General features: G+C 46.0%; 1 protein-coding gene across 4 annotated transcripts in view; it reads right to left on the reverse strand.

Annotated features, from left to right (window-relative positions):
* Nucleotides 1–1,463, reverse strand: part of CSNK2A2 (casein kinase 2 alpha 2) — a 36,058-nt gene extending 34,595 nt beyond the window's left edge. The window contains exons 1-2 of one of the 4 annotated variants that reach the window (XM_069552909.1): nt 932–1,383; nt 52–163 (exon numbers count right to left, since the gene is read on the reverse strand). In XM_069552909.1, coding sequence (XP_069409010.1) covers nt 52–163; nt 932–1,035 — 216 coding nt within the window. In that variant the 5' untranslated portion in view covers nt 1,036–1,383. Of the gene's footprint in view, nt 1–51; nt 164–931 lie in introns of all 4 variants that reach the window. The other 3 variants (XM_069552907.1, XM_069552906.1, XM_069552908.1) reach the window with 3 other exon arrangements.
* Nucleotides 1,464–18,799: the final 17,336 nt, after the last annotated feature.

The raw sequence follows: 18,799 nt of genomic DNA on the forward strand, positions 1-18,799 counted from the left end.
TCCTTCTGACCTGTGAAAAAGAAATTTTAATGCCACTCATAAGACACTCACCTTGAGAATTTTTACCACCACTCTCTCGTTGTTGGTGATGTTAATAGCCTCAAATACTTCACTATACTTTCCTCGACCAAGTTTCCGAACCAGCTGGTAATCATCTTGATTACTGGGAAAGACAAGGAGGACACATAAATGCCAGGACTTGGGGTTAACCAAGGCTATGCCCACTACACATCCTCATCCAGGCGCTTCCACTGATCAAGCACTTGGAAGTGTCTATATACCTCATGCCATAACTTATTCCCTACACGAAAGCCACAACATAAACTTGGCTCTTTTCACTGGACGTAGCTCCTAACCTAACTGGTCCCTCATAACTAGGGGGAGACAAGGTGGGAAGGCAGGGGTCTGAGCCAATCTAGCGAGATGAGCTGAGCATCCATCCTGGAGGCTCACAGGTGCCCCTCTGCCCACAGCACCTGCCTTATTACTTCACTCCCGCAAGGTATACAGCGCTCGATTTGAGAATCTGGACGTCTTTAAAAAATTTCCTCCCACCCAGCCTCATTTCAAAAACCTCAAAAAGGCAGAGAATTTTAATAGCTCAAGAGGACAGCTGCTGACTTCCCACCCCAACAGAAACCCCAATGCGTGAGAAGGAAGGGCTGCTCCTTCACTTCCACCAGGCTCTGGTCCCTGGATCCCTACACTTGTCAGTAAGAGAGCATTCCCCGAGGTGAGAGGGGTGCGCACCGCTGAGAGGAAGGAACGAGAAGCGGGGAGAGGGAGACGAGAATATGGTGGGGAGGGTCTGCTTCCCACCCCAGAGCCGAAGAGGCGCGGGCCCAGCGGGGAGACAGACCACGGGGGGCGAGTGCGGTTTGAGGCGGGGGTGGGGGTGCGAGGGCCCGGAGGGGGGCTGCGGCGGCTTTACCCCCAGCTCGGGACGTGAGCTTCATAGTCCCAGTATTCGCGGCTCCTCAGGCTGTTCACCTCCGCGTAGACCCGGGCCCTGCTGCCCGCGGCCGGGCCGGGCATGGCGGGCGGGACCGGGGGGCGCCGCGGGGCGCCGAGGGTGGCGGCGCGGCGAGGGGCGCGGGGCGACGGGCAAAGGAGGCGGCGGGCAGCGGGCCGCCGGAGGAGGAGGAGGAGGAGCGCGGCGGCGGGCGGCCGCGCCAGGCCGGGCCCGCGGGGGCGGGCGGGCTGGGGGGCGCGGGGGGCGCCGGCCGAGCCGGCCCGGCCCTGGAGCGGCCGGCGGGGCGGCGGGGCGGGCAGCGCTCGCGCTCCGCGGCGGCCTCCGCTCGGCTCGCGGCTCCGAGGCGGCGGCGCTGTCGGCGGCACCAGCAGCGGCAGCCGCCGGCCGGGAAAGGGGCAGCGACGGCGGCGGCGGCGGCGAAGAAGGAGGAGGAGGAGGAGGAGGAGGAAACCCGGAAAAGGGGCCGCACTCACTAGGAGCGGCCGCCGCCCGGCCCGGGTCCGCCCAGGCTCACAGCGCCCCCTGCAGCGCGGGGGGACCCTCCCGGCGGCCCCGCCCCGCCCCGGCCCCGCCCCTCAAGGCCGACTTCCAATCTCTCTCTCCTGGGTCTGGCCCGTCGCGCTCACCACAGGGTCGACCCCAGCTGCAGGCTGTGGCCCTGGAGCCTTGTGCCTCGTATACCGTTTTAGGACTCCCCTAGAGACCTCTGCCCCAAACGCTCTGCCCTCTAGTCATCCAGAGTTTACCCACCCCAACCTCCCGGACGGACCCTGTTGTGACCTTTTTGTCACCCAAACTGTTCCCAACAAGTCCCTTCCTAATGACTTGCTCTTAGCTCTCAGAACCGCTCCGTCATAAGATTTCCCCTTCCTTCCCAGAGACACGCCGTCTTCCCCTCAGTGGACCGTGACCGGTCACCCATAGACCCTTGAACTTCAAGACTTGCCCGTCTCTCTCATGTATCACCTTCCTCATAAAACCCTTCTCATACACTATCCCCAAAATTCCCTTCCAGAACCTTCCCTAAGACCCCTCTGTATGTTCACATCGGACACTTGGTTTAGCTGGAGTCAGCCAGGTTGCTGGCTGTAAAGCTGCTATTTTTCCCTCCATAATTAATAAGCTATACTTTGAGATCATGTAAATACTTTGGTTTTGTTTGGGACCACACCAGGAGACGAATTGTGAGAGTTCTGCCTGTAGGGTTGGGCTGGGGCTTGGGCATGGACTGAGGGTGGGGTGGCCAACCAAACCTTGGCCTATTTTATTATCTTGCTTTCTAGCCCTGAACATTCTTCTCTCTATGATCTTCTGGGCCTTTTGTCTTGCTTTCCCATCCCACTTTTTTTTTTTTTTTTTAATCAACACAACTTCCTCGCACAGCCCAGTTTGTTCTAATCTTTTTTTCATATTCTATTCTCTAGATGAGACTGTTTCCTCTTTTTTTGATATGGTTAAGAGCACAGACAGTGGAGTCAGATTCATCCCAGGTTTGAATCCCAGCCCTGCTACTTACAAGCTCTGTGACCTTGGACCAACAACTTAACCTCTCTGTGCTGTAGATTTTACAGCATAAAAACTGTAATGGCATCTACTTCATAGGGCTATGGGGAAAATTAGACAAGTTAAACCGTGTAAGGCAATGTCACAGAACGCTCAAACTACCGCACAATTGCACTCATCTCACATGTTAGCAAAGTAATGCTCAAAATTCTCCAAGCCAGGCTTCAGCAATACATGAACTGTGAACTTCCTGATGTTCAAGCTGGTTTTAGAAAAGGCAGAGGAACCAGAGATCAAATTGCCAACATCCCCTGGATCATCGAAAAAGCAAGAGAGTTCCAGAAAAATATCTATTTCTGCTTTATTGACTATGCCAAAGCCTTTGACTGCGTGGATCACAATAAACTGTGGGAAATTCTGAGAGAGATGGGATTCCAGACCACCTGACCTGCCTCTTGAGAAATCTGTGTGCAGGTCAGGAAGCAACAATTCAAACTGGACGTGAAACAACAGACTGGTTCCAAATAGGAAAAGGAGTACGTCAAGGCTGTATATTGTCAACCTGCTTATTTAACTTCTATGCAGAGTACATCATGAGAAACGCTGGACTAGAATAAACACAAGCTGGAATCAAGATTTCCGGGAGAAATATCAATAACCTCAGATATGTAGATGACACCACTCTTATGGCAGAAAGTGAAGAGGAACTAAAAAGCTTCTTGATGAAAGTGAAAGTGGAGAGTGAAAAAGTGGGCTTAAAGCTCAACATTCAGAAAACGAAGATCATGGCATCTGGTCCCATCACTTCATGGGAAATAGTTGGGGAAACAGTGGAAACAGTGTCAGAATTTATGTTTCTGGGCTCCAAAATCACTGCAGATGGTGATTTCAGCCATGAAATTAAAAGACGCTTACTCCTTGGAAGAAAAGTTATGACCAACCTAGATAGCATATTCAAAAGCAGAGACATTACTGTGCTGACTAAGGTCTGTCTAGTCAAGGCTATGGTTTTTCCAGTAGTCATGTATGGATGTGACAGTTGGACTGTGAAGAAGGCTGAGCACGGAAGAATTGATGCTTTTGAACCGTGGTGCTGGAGAGGACTGTTGAGAGTCCCTTGGACTGCAAAGAGATCCAATCAGTCCATTCTGAAGGAGATCAGCCCTGGGATTTCTTTGGAAGGACTGATGCTAAAGCTGAAACTCCAGTACTTTGGCCACCTCATGCGAAGAGTTGACTCATTGGAAAAGACTCTGATGCTGGGAGGGATTGGGGGCAGGAGGAAAAGGGGACGACAGAGGATGAGATGGCTGGATGGCATCACTGACTTGATGGACGTGAGTCTGAGTGAACTCCGGGAGTTGGTGATGGACAGGTAGGCCTGGCATGCTGTGATTCATGGGGTCGCAAAGAGTTGGGCACGACTGAGCGCCTGAACTGAACTGAACTGAACTGAAACTGTGTAAAAGAGGCTTCAGTGGTAAAGAATACTCCTGCCAATTCGAGAGACATGGGTTCGATCCCTGGGTCGGGAAGATTCCCCAGGAGAAAGAAATGGTAACCCACTCCAGTATTCTTGCCTGAGAAATCCCATGGACAGAGGACCCTGGTTGGCTACAGTCTGGGGGGTCACAAAAGAATCGGATATGACTTAGCGACTCAACAACAACAAACCATGTAAAACTCTTAAAATCTGAGTGTCTAGAACGTGCTACATGTTCAATATTATTAGGATCAGATCAGGACCTTCTCCTATGACTTTTCCCTCCTGGAGATCACCACGCACCCCTCTTTCAGTTCTTTCTAGCCTCCAAGCGTGGCCAGGGTCACCTCCACTCCCTCTACTCCCATCTTCCTGTGCTTGACTCCTTTTTCCTCTTCAAGTCTCAGGTTTCAGTTCATTTTTAATGTTGGAGTTGATGCTGCTCTATCTCAGCATCCACCCACATTCTTCAGAAAACTGTGTATTTCGTAGCCAGTTTCCTAGGACATTGTCCGCTTTAAAAAACAGCTTGAGAACAAAGACTGAGTAGATACTTACCGCTGGCTCACCCAGAATTTGCCACAGCTCAAGGTTTTCATTGAATACAGTGTTACCCTACTGTATTCACTGAAAACAAAGCGTGCATTAATTACAAAGGGGATCGTGGAGATTATCACTCTAATCATGAATCGAACTTAAATCATTGATAAGGGACCAACTGACCCTCTGATATGATGCATCAAGAAGGGACACAGCATTTGCCCCAAAACTTTAACTTGAATCCAAACTGGGGAGCATTCTTCAAAACAGCACCTACACTCTTCAAGAAGGTCACTGTCACAAGAGAAAACAAGAAAACAAAACTCCGGAATTGTGGGCTCTCAATCAAAGGCGCCTGAGAGAGATAACTAAATGAAGTGTATCATCCTGGATTAAATCCTGAATTAAAAAAAAAGATAGGGAAGGTGGGGGGAGGGAGGAAGGGAAGGAAAAAGAATACAGCTAAAAGATCAGTACTTACTGGGACTACTGGGGAAATTTGAATATAGGATGTAAGTTACAAAAAGTATTGTGTCCATATTAAATTTTATGAGTGTGAGGATTGCCTTGTTTAGGCGGGTGACTCTCCTGATCTTAGGAGTTACAAGCCAACTGTTTAGGGATGTGGTAACATAACTTCTGCAATTTACTCTCAGATGATTCTCCAGAAAAACATGGGTTCCTGAGTACACACGCATACATAGGGAGAGGAGACAGACTAAGGGAACATGTTGACCATATGTTGACAATTAAAGAGTGTGATTGAAGATCACATGAGCTTGTGATATTTTGGTACTTTGAAAATTTTCAAAATAAAAACTGGAAGAAAATGAAGTATTTATGGGTTAGGTGGGCTTTGGAATTTAATTCCCAAACCTGCAAGCCTCTGTTACGGAAGACACAAACGTTCTCAGATTCTTAGTGTAGCCCTAGGGTTTCTTTCTGACAAGTCCCTGTGAACTAGTCTAGACAGAGGTTTTTAATCCTGAGCCTTTGGCTGAAGTTCCTCAGTTTTCAGAAACCTGATGCTGTATGCAAATTTGTGGAGCAGTATGTGTGTGTGTGTGTGTGTGTATGCGTTTGGGTGTGTGTGCATTCTTTCCTTAGCATCCGTAGAATTCTCAAAGGAAGCCATGACCGAAAAATGGTTCCAAGCTACAGGTCTAACTACTAGGTCCAACCCCAGTTGCGGCCCCATTCCTCACCTCCACCCTCGCCCACCTCTGGCCCCACCCACCATCTCTGCACCTTCCTTTCAACCCTCACCGCCTAACGCACACCCATCTCACGTAACCTGCTCCCACACCTGCGGGATGCCTGAAGACTCACCCACACAACAGTCTGGTGCAACATGCCCTTGGATTTGGCTGACACTTCACTAACTCAGCTCTGAAACCTGCAGTCAGCCCTCCCACAGCCAAATGGAATATGCATTTGTGGTTTCTTGTAGGTAGGTTGGGTACCCAGTGGACACGGTAGAGAGATCCATCTCCTCTCTTTCCTGCTGGTTTGCTCTGCAGCGTGCTTCGTGTCAATTAAGATGGGCAACTGGAGATGGTACCAGTATAGCTCTTACTGAAGGAATAAGACTCACTTGGGTATGGAGAAGGACAGGCTAGTGGCTTCGCAAGGGTGGCCAACAGGGAAGGGACATTCCGTGAACCTGAATCACTTCCCCTAATTACTCTGTGTGTGGGGGCTTGGGGATGAGTCTAATTCAGGATTACACAAGGGAGAATGAAAGAGAGCATCTTGAATCAACCAGCCCAAGAATTTTGTACCCGCATCTGTGCCCCTAAATTCTATCCAATACTAAAAAATAACCCCCAACCCCCCAAATTAAAAAACTGTCATAAGAACACTTTCTGTCTTCACAAAGCTTATTTCCAAAATATTTGAGAGGTTTATAGGCATTTATGCTATATTGCTGGTTCTAAGAACCTAGCCCAAGAAAATGATGAAAATTATGAGCAGAGAATTATTAATAGTGTTGAAAATTTGTGTGTTCAATATCATCGAATCCTGCAAAAACTGTGAGGCTAAAATCCATTGAATTTACCCCTTAACTGACAGGATTGTATGGTATGTGAATGATATCTCAAGAAAGCTGTTTAAAAATCCAGTGAGATCGGGGCTATTATAAGGATCTCCTTTTTTGCAGTTGTGGAAACCGTGACTTCAGTGACATGGATAATTGAAGCAGAGCCTGGATTTGAATGCTGGTCTTTCTAACCACCAAGTCCATTTCCTTAACTCATTTCAGATTCAGTATATCTCCCCAGAGACCTAAAGGTGTTTATCATGAAAATCATCATCTTTACGGACTTTCCCGGTGGTCCAGGGGTTCAGTTCAGTTCAGTTCAGTCGCTCAGTCATGTCCGACTGTTTGTGGCCACATGAATTGCAGCACACCAGGCCTCCCTGTCCATCACCAACTCCCGGAGTTCACTCAGACTCACGTCCATTGAGTCCGTGATGCCATCCAGCCATCTCATCCTCTGTTGTCCCCTTCTCCTCCTGCCCCCAATCCCTCCCAGCATCAGAGTCTTTTCCAATGAGTCAACTCTTCACATGAGGTGGCCAAAGTACTGGAGTTTCAGCTTTAGCATCAGTCCTTCCAAAGAAATCCCAGGGCTGATCTCCTTCAGAAAGGACTGATTGGATCTCTTTGCAGTCCAAGGGACTCTCAACAGTCCTCTCCAGCACCACGGTTCAAAAGACCCAGAGAGATGTTATGGGGAGGGAGGTGGGAGGGGGGTTCATGTTTGGGAACGCATGTAAGAATTAAAGATATTAAATTAAAAAAAAAAAAGCATCAATTCTTCCGTGCTCAGCCTTCTTCACAGTCCAACTGTCACATCCATACATGACCACAGGAAAAACCATAGCCTTGACTAGACGAACCTTAGTCAGCACAGTAATGTCTCTGCTTTTGAATATGCTATCTAGGTTCGTCATAACTTTCCTTCCAAAGAGTAACCGTCTTTTAATCTCATGGCTGCAGTCACCATCTGCAGTGATTTTGGAGCCCAGAAACATAAAGTCTGACACTGTTTCCACTGTTTCCCCATCTATTTCCCATGAAGTGATGGGACCAGATGCCATGATCTTCGTTTTCTGAATGTTGAGCTTTAAGCCCACTTTTTCACTCTCCTCTTTCACTTTCATCAAGAGGCTTTTTAGCTCCTCTTCACTTTCTGCCATAAGGGTGATGTCATCTGCATAGCTGAGGTTATTGATATTTCTCCCGGAAATCTTGATTCCAGCTTGTGTTTATTCTAGTCCAGCGTTTCTCATGATGTACTCTGCATAGAAGTTAAATAAGCAGGTTGACAATATACAGCCTTGACGTACTCCTTTTCCTATTTGGAACCAGTCTGTTGTTCCATGTCCAGTTCTAACTGTTGCTTCCTGACCTGCATACAGATTTCTCAAGAGGCAGGTCAGGTGGTCTGGTATTCCCATCTCTTTCAGAATTTTCCACAGTTTATTGTGATCCATACAGTCAAAGGCTTTGGCATAGTCAATAAAGCAGAAATAGATATTTTTCTGGAACTCTCTTGCTTTTTCGATGATCCAGGGGATGTTGGCAATTTGATCTCTGGTTCCTCTGCCTTTTCTAAAACCAGCTTGAACATCAGGAAGTTCACGGTTCATGTATTGCTGAAGCCTGGCTTGGAGAATTTTGAGCATTACTTTGCTAACATGTGAGATGAGTGCAATTGTGCGGTAGTTTGAGCATTCTTTGGCATTGCCTTTCTTTGGGATTGGAATGAAAACTGACCTTTTCCAGTCCTGTGGCCACTGCTGAGTTTTCCAAATTTGCTGGCATATTGAGTGTAGCACTTTCACAGCATCATCTTTCAGGATTTGAAATAGCTCAACTGGAATTCCATCACCCCCACTAGCTTTGTTCATAGTGATTATCTGGGTTGTGAAGATCTTTTTTGTACAGTACTTCTGTGTATTCTTGCAGGGGTTAAGACTCCTTATTTCCAAAGGGGTGGGTACAGGTTTGATCCCTGGTTGGGGAGCTAAAATCTCACATGCCTTGGGTCAAAAAAACAAAACATAAAACAGGAGCAATATTGTAACAAATCCAATAGACACTTTAAAAAATGTTATGTGTGTGTTAGTCACTCAGTTGTGTCCTGCTCTTTGGGACCCTACGGACTGTAGCCCACCAGGCTTCCCTGTACATGGACTTCTCCAAGCAAGAATACTGGAGTGGATTGCCATTCCCTTCTCCAGAGGAACTTCCCCACCCAGGGACCGAAACGTGGTCTCCTGCATTTCAGGCTGATTCTTTACCCTTTAAACTATGGTAAAGTACTAAACTAGAATGAAGGTAAGTGTAGTGTTAGTCACTCAGTGTCCGACTCTTAGTGAACCCATGAATTGTAGCCCTCCAGGCTTCTCTGTCTACAGGATTCTCCAATCAAGAATACTGGAATGGATTGTCATTCCCTTCTCCAGAGGATCTTCCTGATCCAGGGATCAAACCCAGGTCTCCCGAATTGCAAGCAGATTCTTCACCGGTTGAACTTCAGGGAAGTACCATTTTAAAAATGGCCCATGTTAAAAAAAAATCTTAAAGAGAATTATCATCTTTAAAATCATGAAAATGTAGAACAGCCTAAAGATCCCCAACTGGGGCAACCAATTAAATAAACAGTGGTGTATCCCTACAGTAAAATATAGGCATCATTAGAAATTACAGTTATCAGGGATTTTTAGTGATGAGAAAAATTTTATTATATAAGGTTTTTAAAAAATTACACAAGTAATTGTGATAGCAGAATAATACCACCATCCCTGCCTTGTTCCCCAAAGAGATCTACTTTCTAATCTCTGTGACCTGTGAACATGTGACTATGTTACTACATGGAAAAAGTCTTTGCAGATGCAATTAAATAAAGGACTCTGAGATGGGGAGATTATCCAGGATTAGCCAGGTGGGCTTAATGTAATCACAAGGGTCCTGATAAATGAAAAAGAGAAGCAGGAGAGTCAGTCGGGTAGATGTGAACATGGAAGCAGAGGTCAGGATGATGCAATTGCTGCCTTGAAAGGTGGAGGGGTCCACGAGGCAATGATTGCAGTCAGCCTACAGACTGGAAAAGGCAAGGAAATGGATGCTCACCTAGCACCTCCAGAAGAAAGGCAGCCTTGATTTTAGTCCAATGACCCCCATTTCAAACTTCTGACCTCTTGAACTATAATAGACCTGTGTTGTTTTAAGCCACCGGGTTTGTGGTAATTTGTTGTAACAGCAACAAGAAGCTCATAACTCAACAAGAAACTCTACAAGAAACAGTAGAATGTAGTTACTAAATATTCCTAAGAAACTCAGTCAGCAAAGTCAAAAATGAACAGTGTCTTCTTTCTCTTCCACACTCCCACAGTTTGATTCCTTCCGGGCCTTTTTATCTTCATTTCAGTTCAGTCGCTCAGTCGTGTCCGACTCTTTGCAACCCCATGAATTGCAGGCCTCCCTGTCCATCACCATCTCCCGGAGTTCACCTAAACTTACGTCCATCGAGTCGGTGATGCCATCCAGCCATCTCATCCTCTGTCGTCCCCTTCTCCTCCTGCCCCCAATCCCTCCCAGCATCAGAGTCTTTTCCAATGAGTCAACTCTTCACATGAGGTGGCCAAAGTACTGGAGTTTCAGCTTTAGCATCATTCCTTCCAAAGAACACCCAGGACTGATCTCCTTTAGGATGGACTGGTTAGATCTCCTTGCAGCCCAAGGGACTCTCAAGAGTCTTCTCCAGCACCACAGTTCAAAGGCATCAATTCTTCGGTGCTCAGCTTTCTTCACAGTCCAACTCTCACATCCATACATGACCACTGGAAAAACCATAGCCTTAACTAGACGGACCTTTGTTGGCAAAGTAATGTCTCTGCTTTTCAATATACTATCTAGGTTCGTCATAACTTTCCTTCCAAAGAGTAACCGTCTTTTAATTTCATGGCTGCAGTCACCATCTGCAGTGATTTGGGAGCCCCTCAAAATAAAGTCTGACACTGTTTCCACTGTTTCCCCATCTATTTCCCATGAAATGATGGGACCAGATGCCATGATCTTTGTTTTCTGAATGTTGAGCTTTAAGCCAACTTTTTTACTCTCCTCTTTCATTTTCATCAAGAGGCTTTTTAGTTCCTCCTCACTTTCTGCCATAAGGGTGGTGTCATCTGCATATCTGAGGTTATTGATATTTCTCCCGGCAATCTTGATTCCAGCTTGTGCTTCTTCCAGCCCATATTTAACTTCTTCCACGTAAGTTAAACAAGCAGGGTGACAATACATAGCCTTGACGTAATCCTTTTCCTATTTGGAACCAGTCTGTTGTTCCATGGAACATGGAATACAGCATATGCTTTTCTGCTTTGCTTTGCACCAAAATGTATGTACTTATTTTGCAGGTAAATTCCCAGTCTTGTAACAACTGCATAGAAAAGGGACTGCAAGGAGATACATTAAGTGCCTTTGAGTCTTGTAATCATTTATTTATATAATTGAAGAAATACCTAATGTTTAGTGGCTGTTGACTTATCTTGGCCTTTCTCCCAACGCCTATGGGTTAATGGGAGCTTTTCACCAGTTGGGAGGTGAAAAGGTGGGGAGGCTTCCTGGTGGCTTAGACAGTAAAGAATCTGCCTGTGATGCTGGAGATGCAAGAGACGAGGGTTCCACCCCTGGGTCGGGAAGATCCCCTGGAGAAAGAAATGACAGCCTGCTCCAGTATTCTTGTCTGGGAAGTCCCATGGACAAAGTAGCCTGGCGGGTTGCAGCTCATAGGGTCGCAAAGAGTGAGACCCTGATTGACTGACTTAACATTCATGCACGGGCTGAACTCTGGTAATAGCCACCACATCCCCTGGCAAGACCACTGTACTTCACAAACTTTTATCCTCGTCTGGGCAAACCAACTGCTCTTCCAAATTGTCCAGAATTACCATCAACTCCCACCTCTCATCCATCACCAAGTCCAGCTGGCAGCTTGCTTCCACCATCTTGTCTTGATTTAAGTCTGAATCATTTCCTTCTTAGCTTTTCTGTGGGTCCTTTTCTGCAGCCATTTCTTGGTTGTCAGGCTTACCATGCACTAACCAGTGTGTGTGTGTGTGTGTGTGTGTGTGTGTGTGTGTGTGTGTAGGAGGCTACTTAACCTGGATCAGTGTGCTAGAATTCAGTGGGTTCAGAACCTTGAGTAAAAAAAATTACATCTTTATTCACTAACATCTAAATAAAATTTAGCATTTCCTTCCATTACGGATGTAGTAAGAAAAACAAAAGTAAAAACAAATAAAGCACAATAGTATTAGCAGTCCCTGTGAATTTGTCACCCGTGGAAATCCCCGATATTTGTTTATCACTTTACAGTTGGTATTATTTTAAATGAGAAAAGTGTGCTCTCCAGAAGGACCAGCTGCTCTGAGTGTTGGAGGCAAAAGGATCTGGTGGAATCCTCCTGATTTTGGACTTTTCCCCTTGGATTCCAGTCCCTACTCTGCCACCATGATGCCTCTGTTTAGAAGACGCTGAACCTGAGATTTGATACTTTTTTATTTCCCCCAATAGATTCTAGGGGATATACCCTGAGGAATAAGAAAAACACACACACACATAAACCAATAAAGAAGCAACTAAACGAAAAGATGATGTACTTGCAAGCTTTGCTTTTTGTTTTAGAAAGGGCATCATCTTCTGGATGCTTGAGGAAGCCTTTCTCTGTTTGACTGGACAATGACACGGAAAGCCCAAATGCTAGTATTGGGCTGACCCTGCGAATGGAGGGGCTGCCACCTCTGCCGCTCACAAGAGCACAGTGTACAACAGAGATTCCTGTGGATGGACTTCCAAGCCCAAGAGGAAAATCACAACTCCACACCCCTAACTGGGGACCAATCTGTTCACTGAAAAAGTGGAAGAGGAGACCGAGACCACAGTGAGAGAGATGGGATGGAGAAGATGGCCGTGGTGGCGAGCGCAGTAGCCCCCTGTGGCATTGCTGGAACCGTCGTGGAGTCAGGCAGGGACTCACCCTAATTAGCTCAAGAATTGGTTCCTTCTGCTGACACCATAATGCTTAGACCCTCGTCCTAATTTTCCATTTGCCCCACTAATATCCTTTAGGGCAAAAGCATCTCCTCCAGGACCCCGTGTGGCATTTCAGTTCAGTTCAGTCGCTCAGTCATGTCCGACTCTTTGTGACCCCATGGACTGTAGTGTGCCAGGCCTCCCTGCTCATCACCAACTCCCAGAGTTTACTCAAACTCATGTCCATTGAGTCAGTGATACCATCCAACCATCTCATCCTGTGTCATCCCCTTCTCCTCCCGCCTTCAATATTTCCCAGCATCAGGGTCTTTTCAAATGAGTCAGCTCATTTTTTCAAGTTGAGATATAAAGGACATAAATTGAGTCTTGATAACATCCATTGCCATACAGTAACCATTGTCATGGTTCTTTAATCTCTCTCAGTTGAGGACAGTTCCTCAATTTCTTCTAGAAAATTATAGGCCAGTACTTTTGTAGCTTCATCCTCATTTGGGGGTTATCTGATATTTCTTCATGATTTGATTCAGACTGTATAGACTTGACAGAAATATTACAGAAATAATGCCACGTTCTTGTAGCATCCAGTCAGGTGACGTATCATTTCTATTGTCCCGTTCGCTGTTGCTGTTTAGTCGTTAAATCATGTCCAATTCTTTTGTCACCCCATGAACTATAGCCCATCAGGCTCCTCTGTCCATGGGATTTCCCAAGCAAGAATACTGGAGTGGGTTGCCATTTCCTTCTCTAGGGGATATTCCTGACCCAGGGAGAACCTGAATCTCTGCATTGTCAGGCGGGTTCTTTACCACTGAGCCACCAGAGAAGCCTGCTGCTGCTGCTGCTAAGTCGCTTTAGTCGTGTCCGACTCTGTGCGACCCCATAGACGGCAGCCCGCCAGGCTCTGCCATCCCTGGGATTCTCCAGGTAAGAACACTGGAGTGGGTTGTCATTTCCTTCTCCAATGCATGAAAGTGAAAAGTGAAAGTGAAGTCGCTCAGTTGTGTCCGACTCTTAGCAACCCCATGGACTGCAGCCTAGAAGTCTATCGTCCCCTTAACCTGAGGTACTAACTTCAATCACTTGCTTATCATGGTGTGTGTGCTCAGTTGCTAAGTTGTGTCCAACTCTTTGCAATCCCATGGACTGTAGTCTGCCAGACTCCTCTGTCCATGGAATTTTCCAGGCAAGAATACTAGAGTGGGTTATCATTTCCTTCTCCAGAAGATCTTCCCAACCCAGAGATCAAAACAGAGTCTTCTGATCTTCTGAATTGGAAAGTGGATTCTTTACCACTGTGCCAACTGGGAAGCAATTATCATGGTAGTGTCTGCCAAATTTCTCCACTGTAAAGTCACTCTTTTTACCTTTTTAAGGGATATGTATTCTATAGGGAAGTGTTTTGAAAACTGTAATTATCCTGGTCTTCATCAGACTTCCCATTTGTTTCTTTATATTGATGTGAAGTAAATGTCAACCCACACCAGTATTCTTACCTGGAGAATCCCATGGACTGTAGACTGTCAGGCTCCTCTGTCCATGGGGTCACAAGAGTTGGACACGACTTAGTGACTAAACCACCACCATTGGTATGAATTCATAACCCATAGATTCCTGTTTTATTCTATGAGTTATAATCACTTCTTGTCATTATTTATTTTGGTGTTAAGACTGTCCCTTATTTGGCTAGTAGGAGTTCCTTCAAGCTGGCGCCTGTATCCTTTCAAAGTTTTTTGGCACCAAAAAAAAAAAATGTTGCAAGTGCATCTTGTACTTTCCCTGTCCCAGGCCAGGGCACCTGGAATTTCTCCAAGGTGTCCTGATTCCTTTTAGTGGAGAAGAGTATTTAGAAACCAAGATCTGGGTGCAATGTATGCTCATTCTTTTTGGAATGAGCTTTCTTGGGTGGACTGAGCTATATAATATATATATGCTATATATATGTAGAATACGTGTGTGTGCTGTGTGAGTACATACACGAGTGCAGTCACATCCACACACCTCATTTCCTTCTCTATTTATTGCTCCCTATATCTGTGTATATTGGAAACCATGAGTTAGGACTCCCGCCTCCACTGCAGGGGGCATGGGTTGGATTCCTGGTCAGGGGAACTGAGATCCAGAAAGCATAAAACAAACAAAAAGAATAAAGTAGAATATTTGTATGCAAAGCACTTAGCACAATGTGGACTTCCCCATATCTCCAATTCCAGTCTAACGCCATAGAATTCATCCTAGTTTTCTCCCTCTCTCCATTTGTAACCCTCTTTTCTGACAGCCAGCAACCTGGTACATGCAGGCCATTTTAGATGGAGGAGGGAGTGGTAAGAAAGGTCTCTCTGAGGAGGCAACGTTTACGCTGAGACATGAAGATGCTGGGAGTGTTGCAGGCAGAAGGCTGCAGTCCTCGCTGTGAGCAGAAGCCCATGGGTGTGTCTGAGGAGCAGCTGGAGTCCTGTAGGTGAGTCTGTAAGCAGATGACATCTGCCAGGTAAGAGGGCCTAGTTCAGGAAGCAGCACCCTACGTGGTGAAGACTTCAATTTTTATAGTAACTGAGATAGGAAGCCATTGGAGCATTCTGCATGCAGGAGAGGAATCTTTTTAAAAGGGTTGCTGTGACTGAAAATATGGAAGCCGGGAGACCAGTGGGAGACTCCTGCAATAAACCACTGGGTGAGCTATGGGGCTAGGAAGGTGGTGAGGAAGGGTCAGATTCCAGAATCATTTTTCAGGGGGAGCCAACGGAATCTGTAATAAATTAGATGTAGCATGTGGGCTGTGAGAGATCGGGGGTGGCATATGGCGCTCCAGAAGTGCTTGTTAGGAAATGAACCAGGAGGAACCTCTCTTGGTGGTCCAGTGGTTAGGACTCCCTGCCTCCACTGCCGGGGGCATGGGCTGGATTCCTGGTCGGGGGAATTGAGATCTGGAAAGCATAGAACAAACAAACAAAAAGAATAAAGTAGAACATTTGTATGCAAAGCGCTTAGCACAATGTGGAACATATAATAAACTAATCATGATCACTGTTTATCAGTTGATGAATGGAGGTGAAAACTTACCCAGGAGGCTTTTTATTCCAACTCTGGCCCCGTCCTAGCCTCCAGCAACCTTACCCCTTGAGCAGAGCTACCCCTTTCAACCTGTCCCCACCCCCCACCCTTCTCAGTGAGTCAAAACTCCCACTTCCTCTGATCCCTGTCTCTGCAGAATGTGGGTGAGCATCTGATAAACTAATTCACAATAAGGTATTGACATCTAGCGAGATGCCTACTCCTCCCAGAAGCATTCACATTTTCTAAAAGGTGGCAATTTATTTACTTAGCACTGGGTAAGGGTGGAGTCTCTGACAGTGTGGCAGGGTGTTGAAGGAGGTCATTTTGTTCTGGCCAGTAATCAAAGGACAACTTATAGAGGTCTGGAGTTTCCTTGAAGGGGTCCAGCCCAGGGCCAGACTACATTTCTCCCCTCTTTTGCCTCCCACAACAACCTGGGTATTTCCCGCCTCCATTCACCACTTGGCTAGAAGACCACGAGTTTTAGGTGCCTTCCCCAAGATGGTCAGGGTGTGGTTTAGCTGCCCTGGCCCTTCGGGAGCCCCCAGCTGTGAGATGGCTCAGCAGCGTGGTCTTCACTCATACATCAGGCTCCTCTCCCCAAGAGAGACTTAAACCTTGAGGTCACTGTGCTGAAGTCCTGATTGGTTTGCAAAATTGGTTTCTGAGCAAGGCTGGTTTAAGAGGCCAGACCACAAAAGCACAGAGGTACCATTTCAGACCCATTGGTGAAACCATGAATAATCAGAGTTCAATCCATTACACCTATAACTTGCCCTCACCAATCAAGGTAATATGTTGCTACAAAATCCCTTGCATGTCATTCAAGTTGCACATAGCCCAGACAATAAGATTTTTGCTGGAGTTGTTTGCCAGGAACTTGGAGTCAGCTGTGTCTAGTTAGAGCTGAGCAGGTTAAGACTGGATGGGACTGTTAGGGGAAGCACACTGATTGAAACCACCCACGCTGGCCAGGCACCATAGTAACCATTTGCATGAGTTGTTTTACGACAGGAGGTCCTGGTAAGGAACATGGAACTAAGCCTCCACCAACCGGAAGAGTTTGGGAACGGTCAAAAGGAGATACCACGTGTTCCGACCACCTCCCAGAATCCTCTCTGGCATCCATCTTGGCTGAACAAGGCCTGCACCACCAAGAAGGACTCTGAGTCAGAATGACTGGCTAAAGACAACCGGTAAACTAATCCCACCACCATAAAATCTGAGACTGCAAGCCATGTGACAGAGCTGTTCTCCTGGGTTCCCTTACCCTACTGCTCTCCACTGGGGTGCCCTTTCCCAATAAAATCTCTTGCTTTGTCAGCACATGTGTCTCCTCAGACAAGTCATTTCCGAATGTTAGACAAGAGCCCAGTTTTGGGCCCTGGATGGGGTTCCCCTTCCTGCAACAGGACCACTGATGCTCCAACTGAGCATGCGCGAGTTTCTGCTCAGTGACCTTTTGATGTCAGACGGCCGAAAACGCCACCCTTAGATCATGTTAAGGTGATCTCCATTTTTTTTCCTTTTTATTTTTTTCTTTTCCATTATGGTTTATTACAGAATATCAAATATAGTTTCCTGGGCTATACAATAGATCTTGTTGTTTATGCATTCTAAATATAATTGTTTGCATCTGCTCATCCCAAATTCCCAATCCAATCCTCCTTGTACCCTCTAAACACCTCTATCTTTGAACATGTATCCCACGAAGAAGCATGTAGCTCAGACAGATCTGCACGGAACACTGATTACCTCATCTTTTCCCTTCCTCTTTTCCCTGTTCCTAAGACCAACCTGGGAGAAGGCAATGGCACCCCACTCCAGTACACTTGCCTGGAAAATCCCATGGACGGAGGAGCCTGGTAGGCTGCAGTCCATGGGGTTGCTAAGAGTTGGACACAACTGAGCAATTTCACTTTCACTTTTCACTTTCATGCATTGGAGAAGGAAATGGCAACCCACTCCAGTATTCTTGCCTGGAGAATCCCAGGGATGGGGGAACCGGGTGGGCTGCCGTCTATGGGGTCGCACAGAGTCGGACACGACTGAAGCGACTTAGCAGCAGCAGCAGCAGCAGCAGCAAAACCAACCTGCTTCTTTATTGCATAAATATCCCAAGGCCGTCTCTGGTGAGGAAGCAGATTTGACACTTGTTCTCCCATCTCCTTGCTTGGCTACCTCATTAATAAACCATTTCTTTGTGGTAAAACTTGGTATCTCAGTGTTTGGCTTATTGCACACTGGGCAAATTAACCTGCCTAGGTAATACTAGGATGGCTTTAATCAAAAGACTGATAATAACAAGTGTTGACAAGGATGTGGAGAAATTAGAACCCTCCTACACTGCTGGTGGGAATGTAAAGTGGTGTAGCCACTTGGGAAAACAGCTTGGAAGCTCCTAAAAATGTCAGGTATAAAGTTACCACATGTTCCAGAAATCATACCTCTAGGCATATGCCCAAGAGAAATGGAAACATGTGTCCACAAAAAAACTTGTAACTAAATTTTATGGAAGCATTTTTCATAAGATCCAAAAAATGGAAACAATTCATGTTCATCAACAGATTAAAATGTGATCTATCTCTCCAATGGAATACAGTTTGGCAGTGAAAAGGAATGAAGCTCTGGCACAGGGTGTGACATTGATGGAACCTGGAAATACAATGCCAAAATAAAGAAACCAGACACAAAAAAACCCTCCCAGTTTGTATGATTCCATTTACAGAAAATGTCCAGAATAGGCAACCACACAGAGATAGAATGTAGACGACCATGTGCCAGGAGCTGGGAGGTCATGGGGAGTGATTGCTAATCGGGATAGGGTTTCTTTATGGGGTGATAAAAATGTTTTAAAACAATGCACAATTTTCTGTGAATAAACCAAAAAACATAGAATTGTACACTTTTTAAATTTGTATGGCCATACCATTTTTTTGGGTTGTAGAATCTTAGTTCTCTGACTGGAGATCAAAGCTGTGCCCTCTGCAGGGGAAACGTGGAGTCTTAACCACTGGACCAGGAGGGAAGTCCCTGGAATTGTACACTTTAGATAAGTATATAGTAAGTAAGTTATATCTCAGTAAAGCAGTTTTATATATGTATATTTATCTCTTCCTTTTTTATTTTTTATATTATGAAAGTATAACAGATTTACAGAAGACTTAGAAAATACAGA

The sequence above is a fragment of the Ovis canadensis genome, chromosome 14 (assembly GCF_042477335.2).
Source record: "Ovis canadensis isolate MfBH-ARS-UI-01 breed Bighorn chromosome 14, ARS-UI_OviCan_v2, whole genome shotgun sequence".
In the NCBI taxonomy this organism is placed as follows: Eukaryota; Metazoa; Chordata; class Mammalia; order Artiodactyla; family Bovidae; genus Ovis; species Ovis canadensis.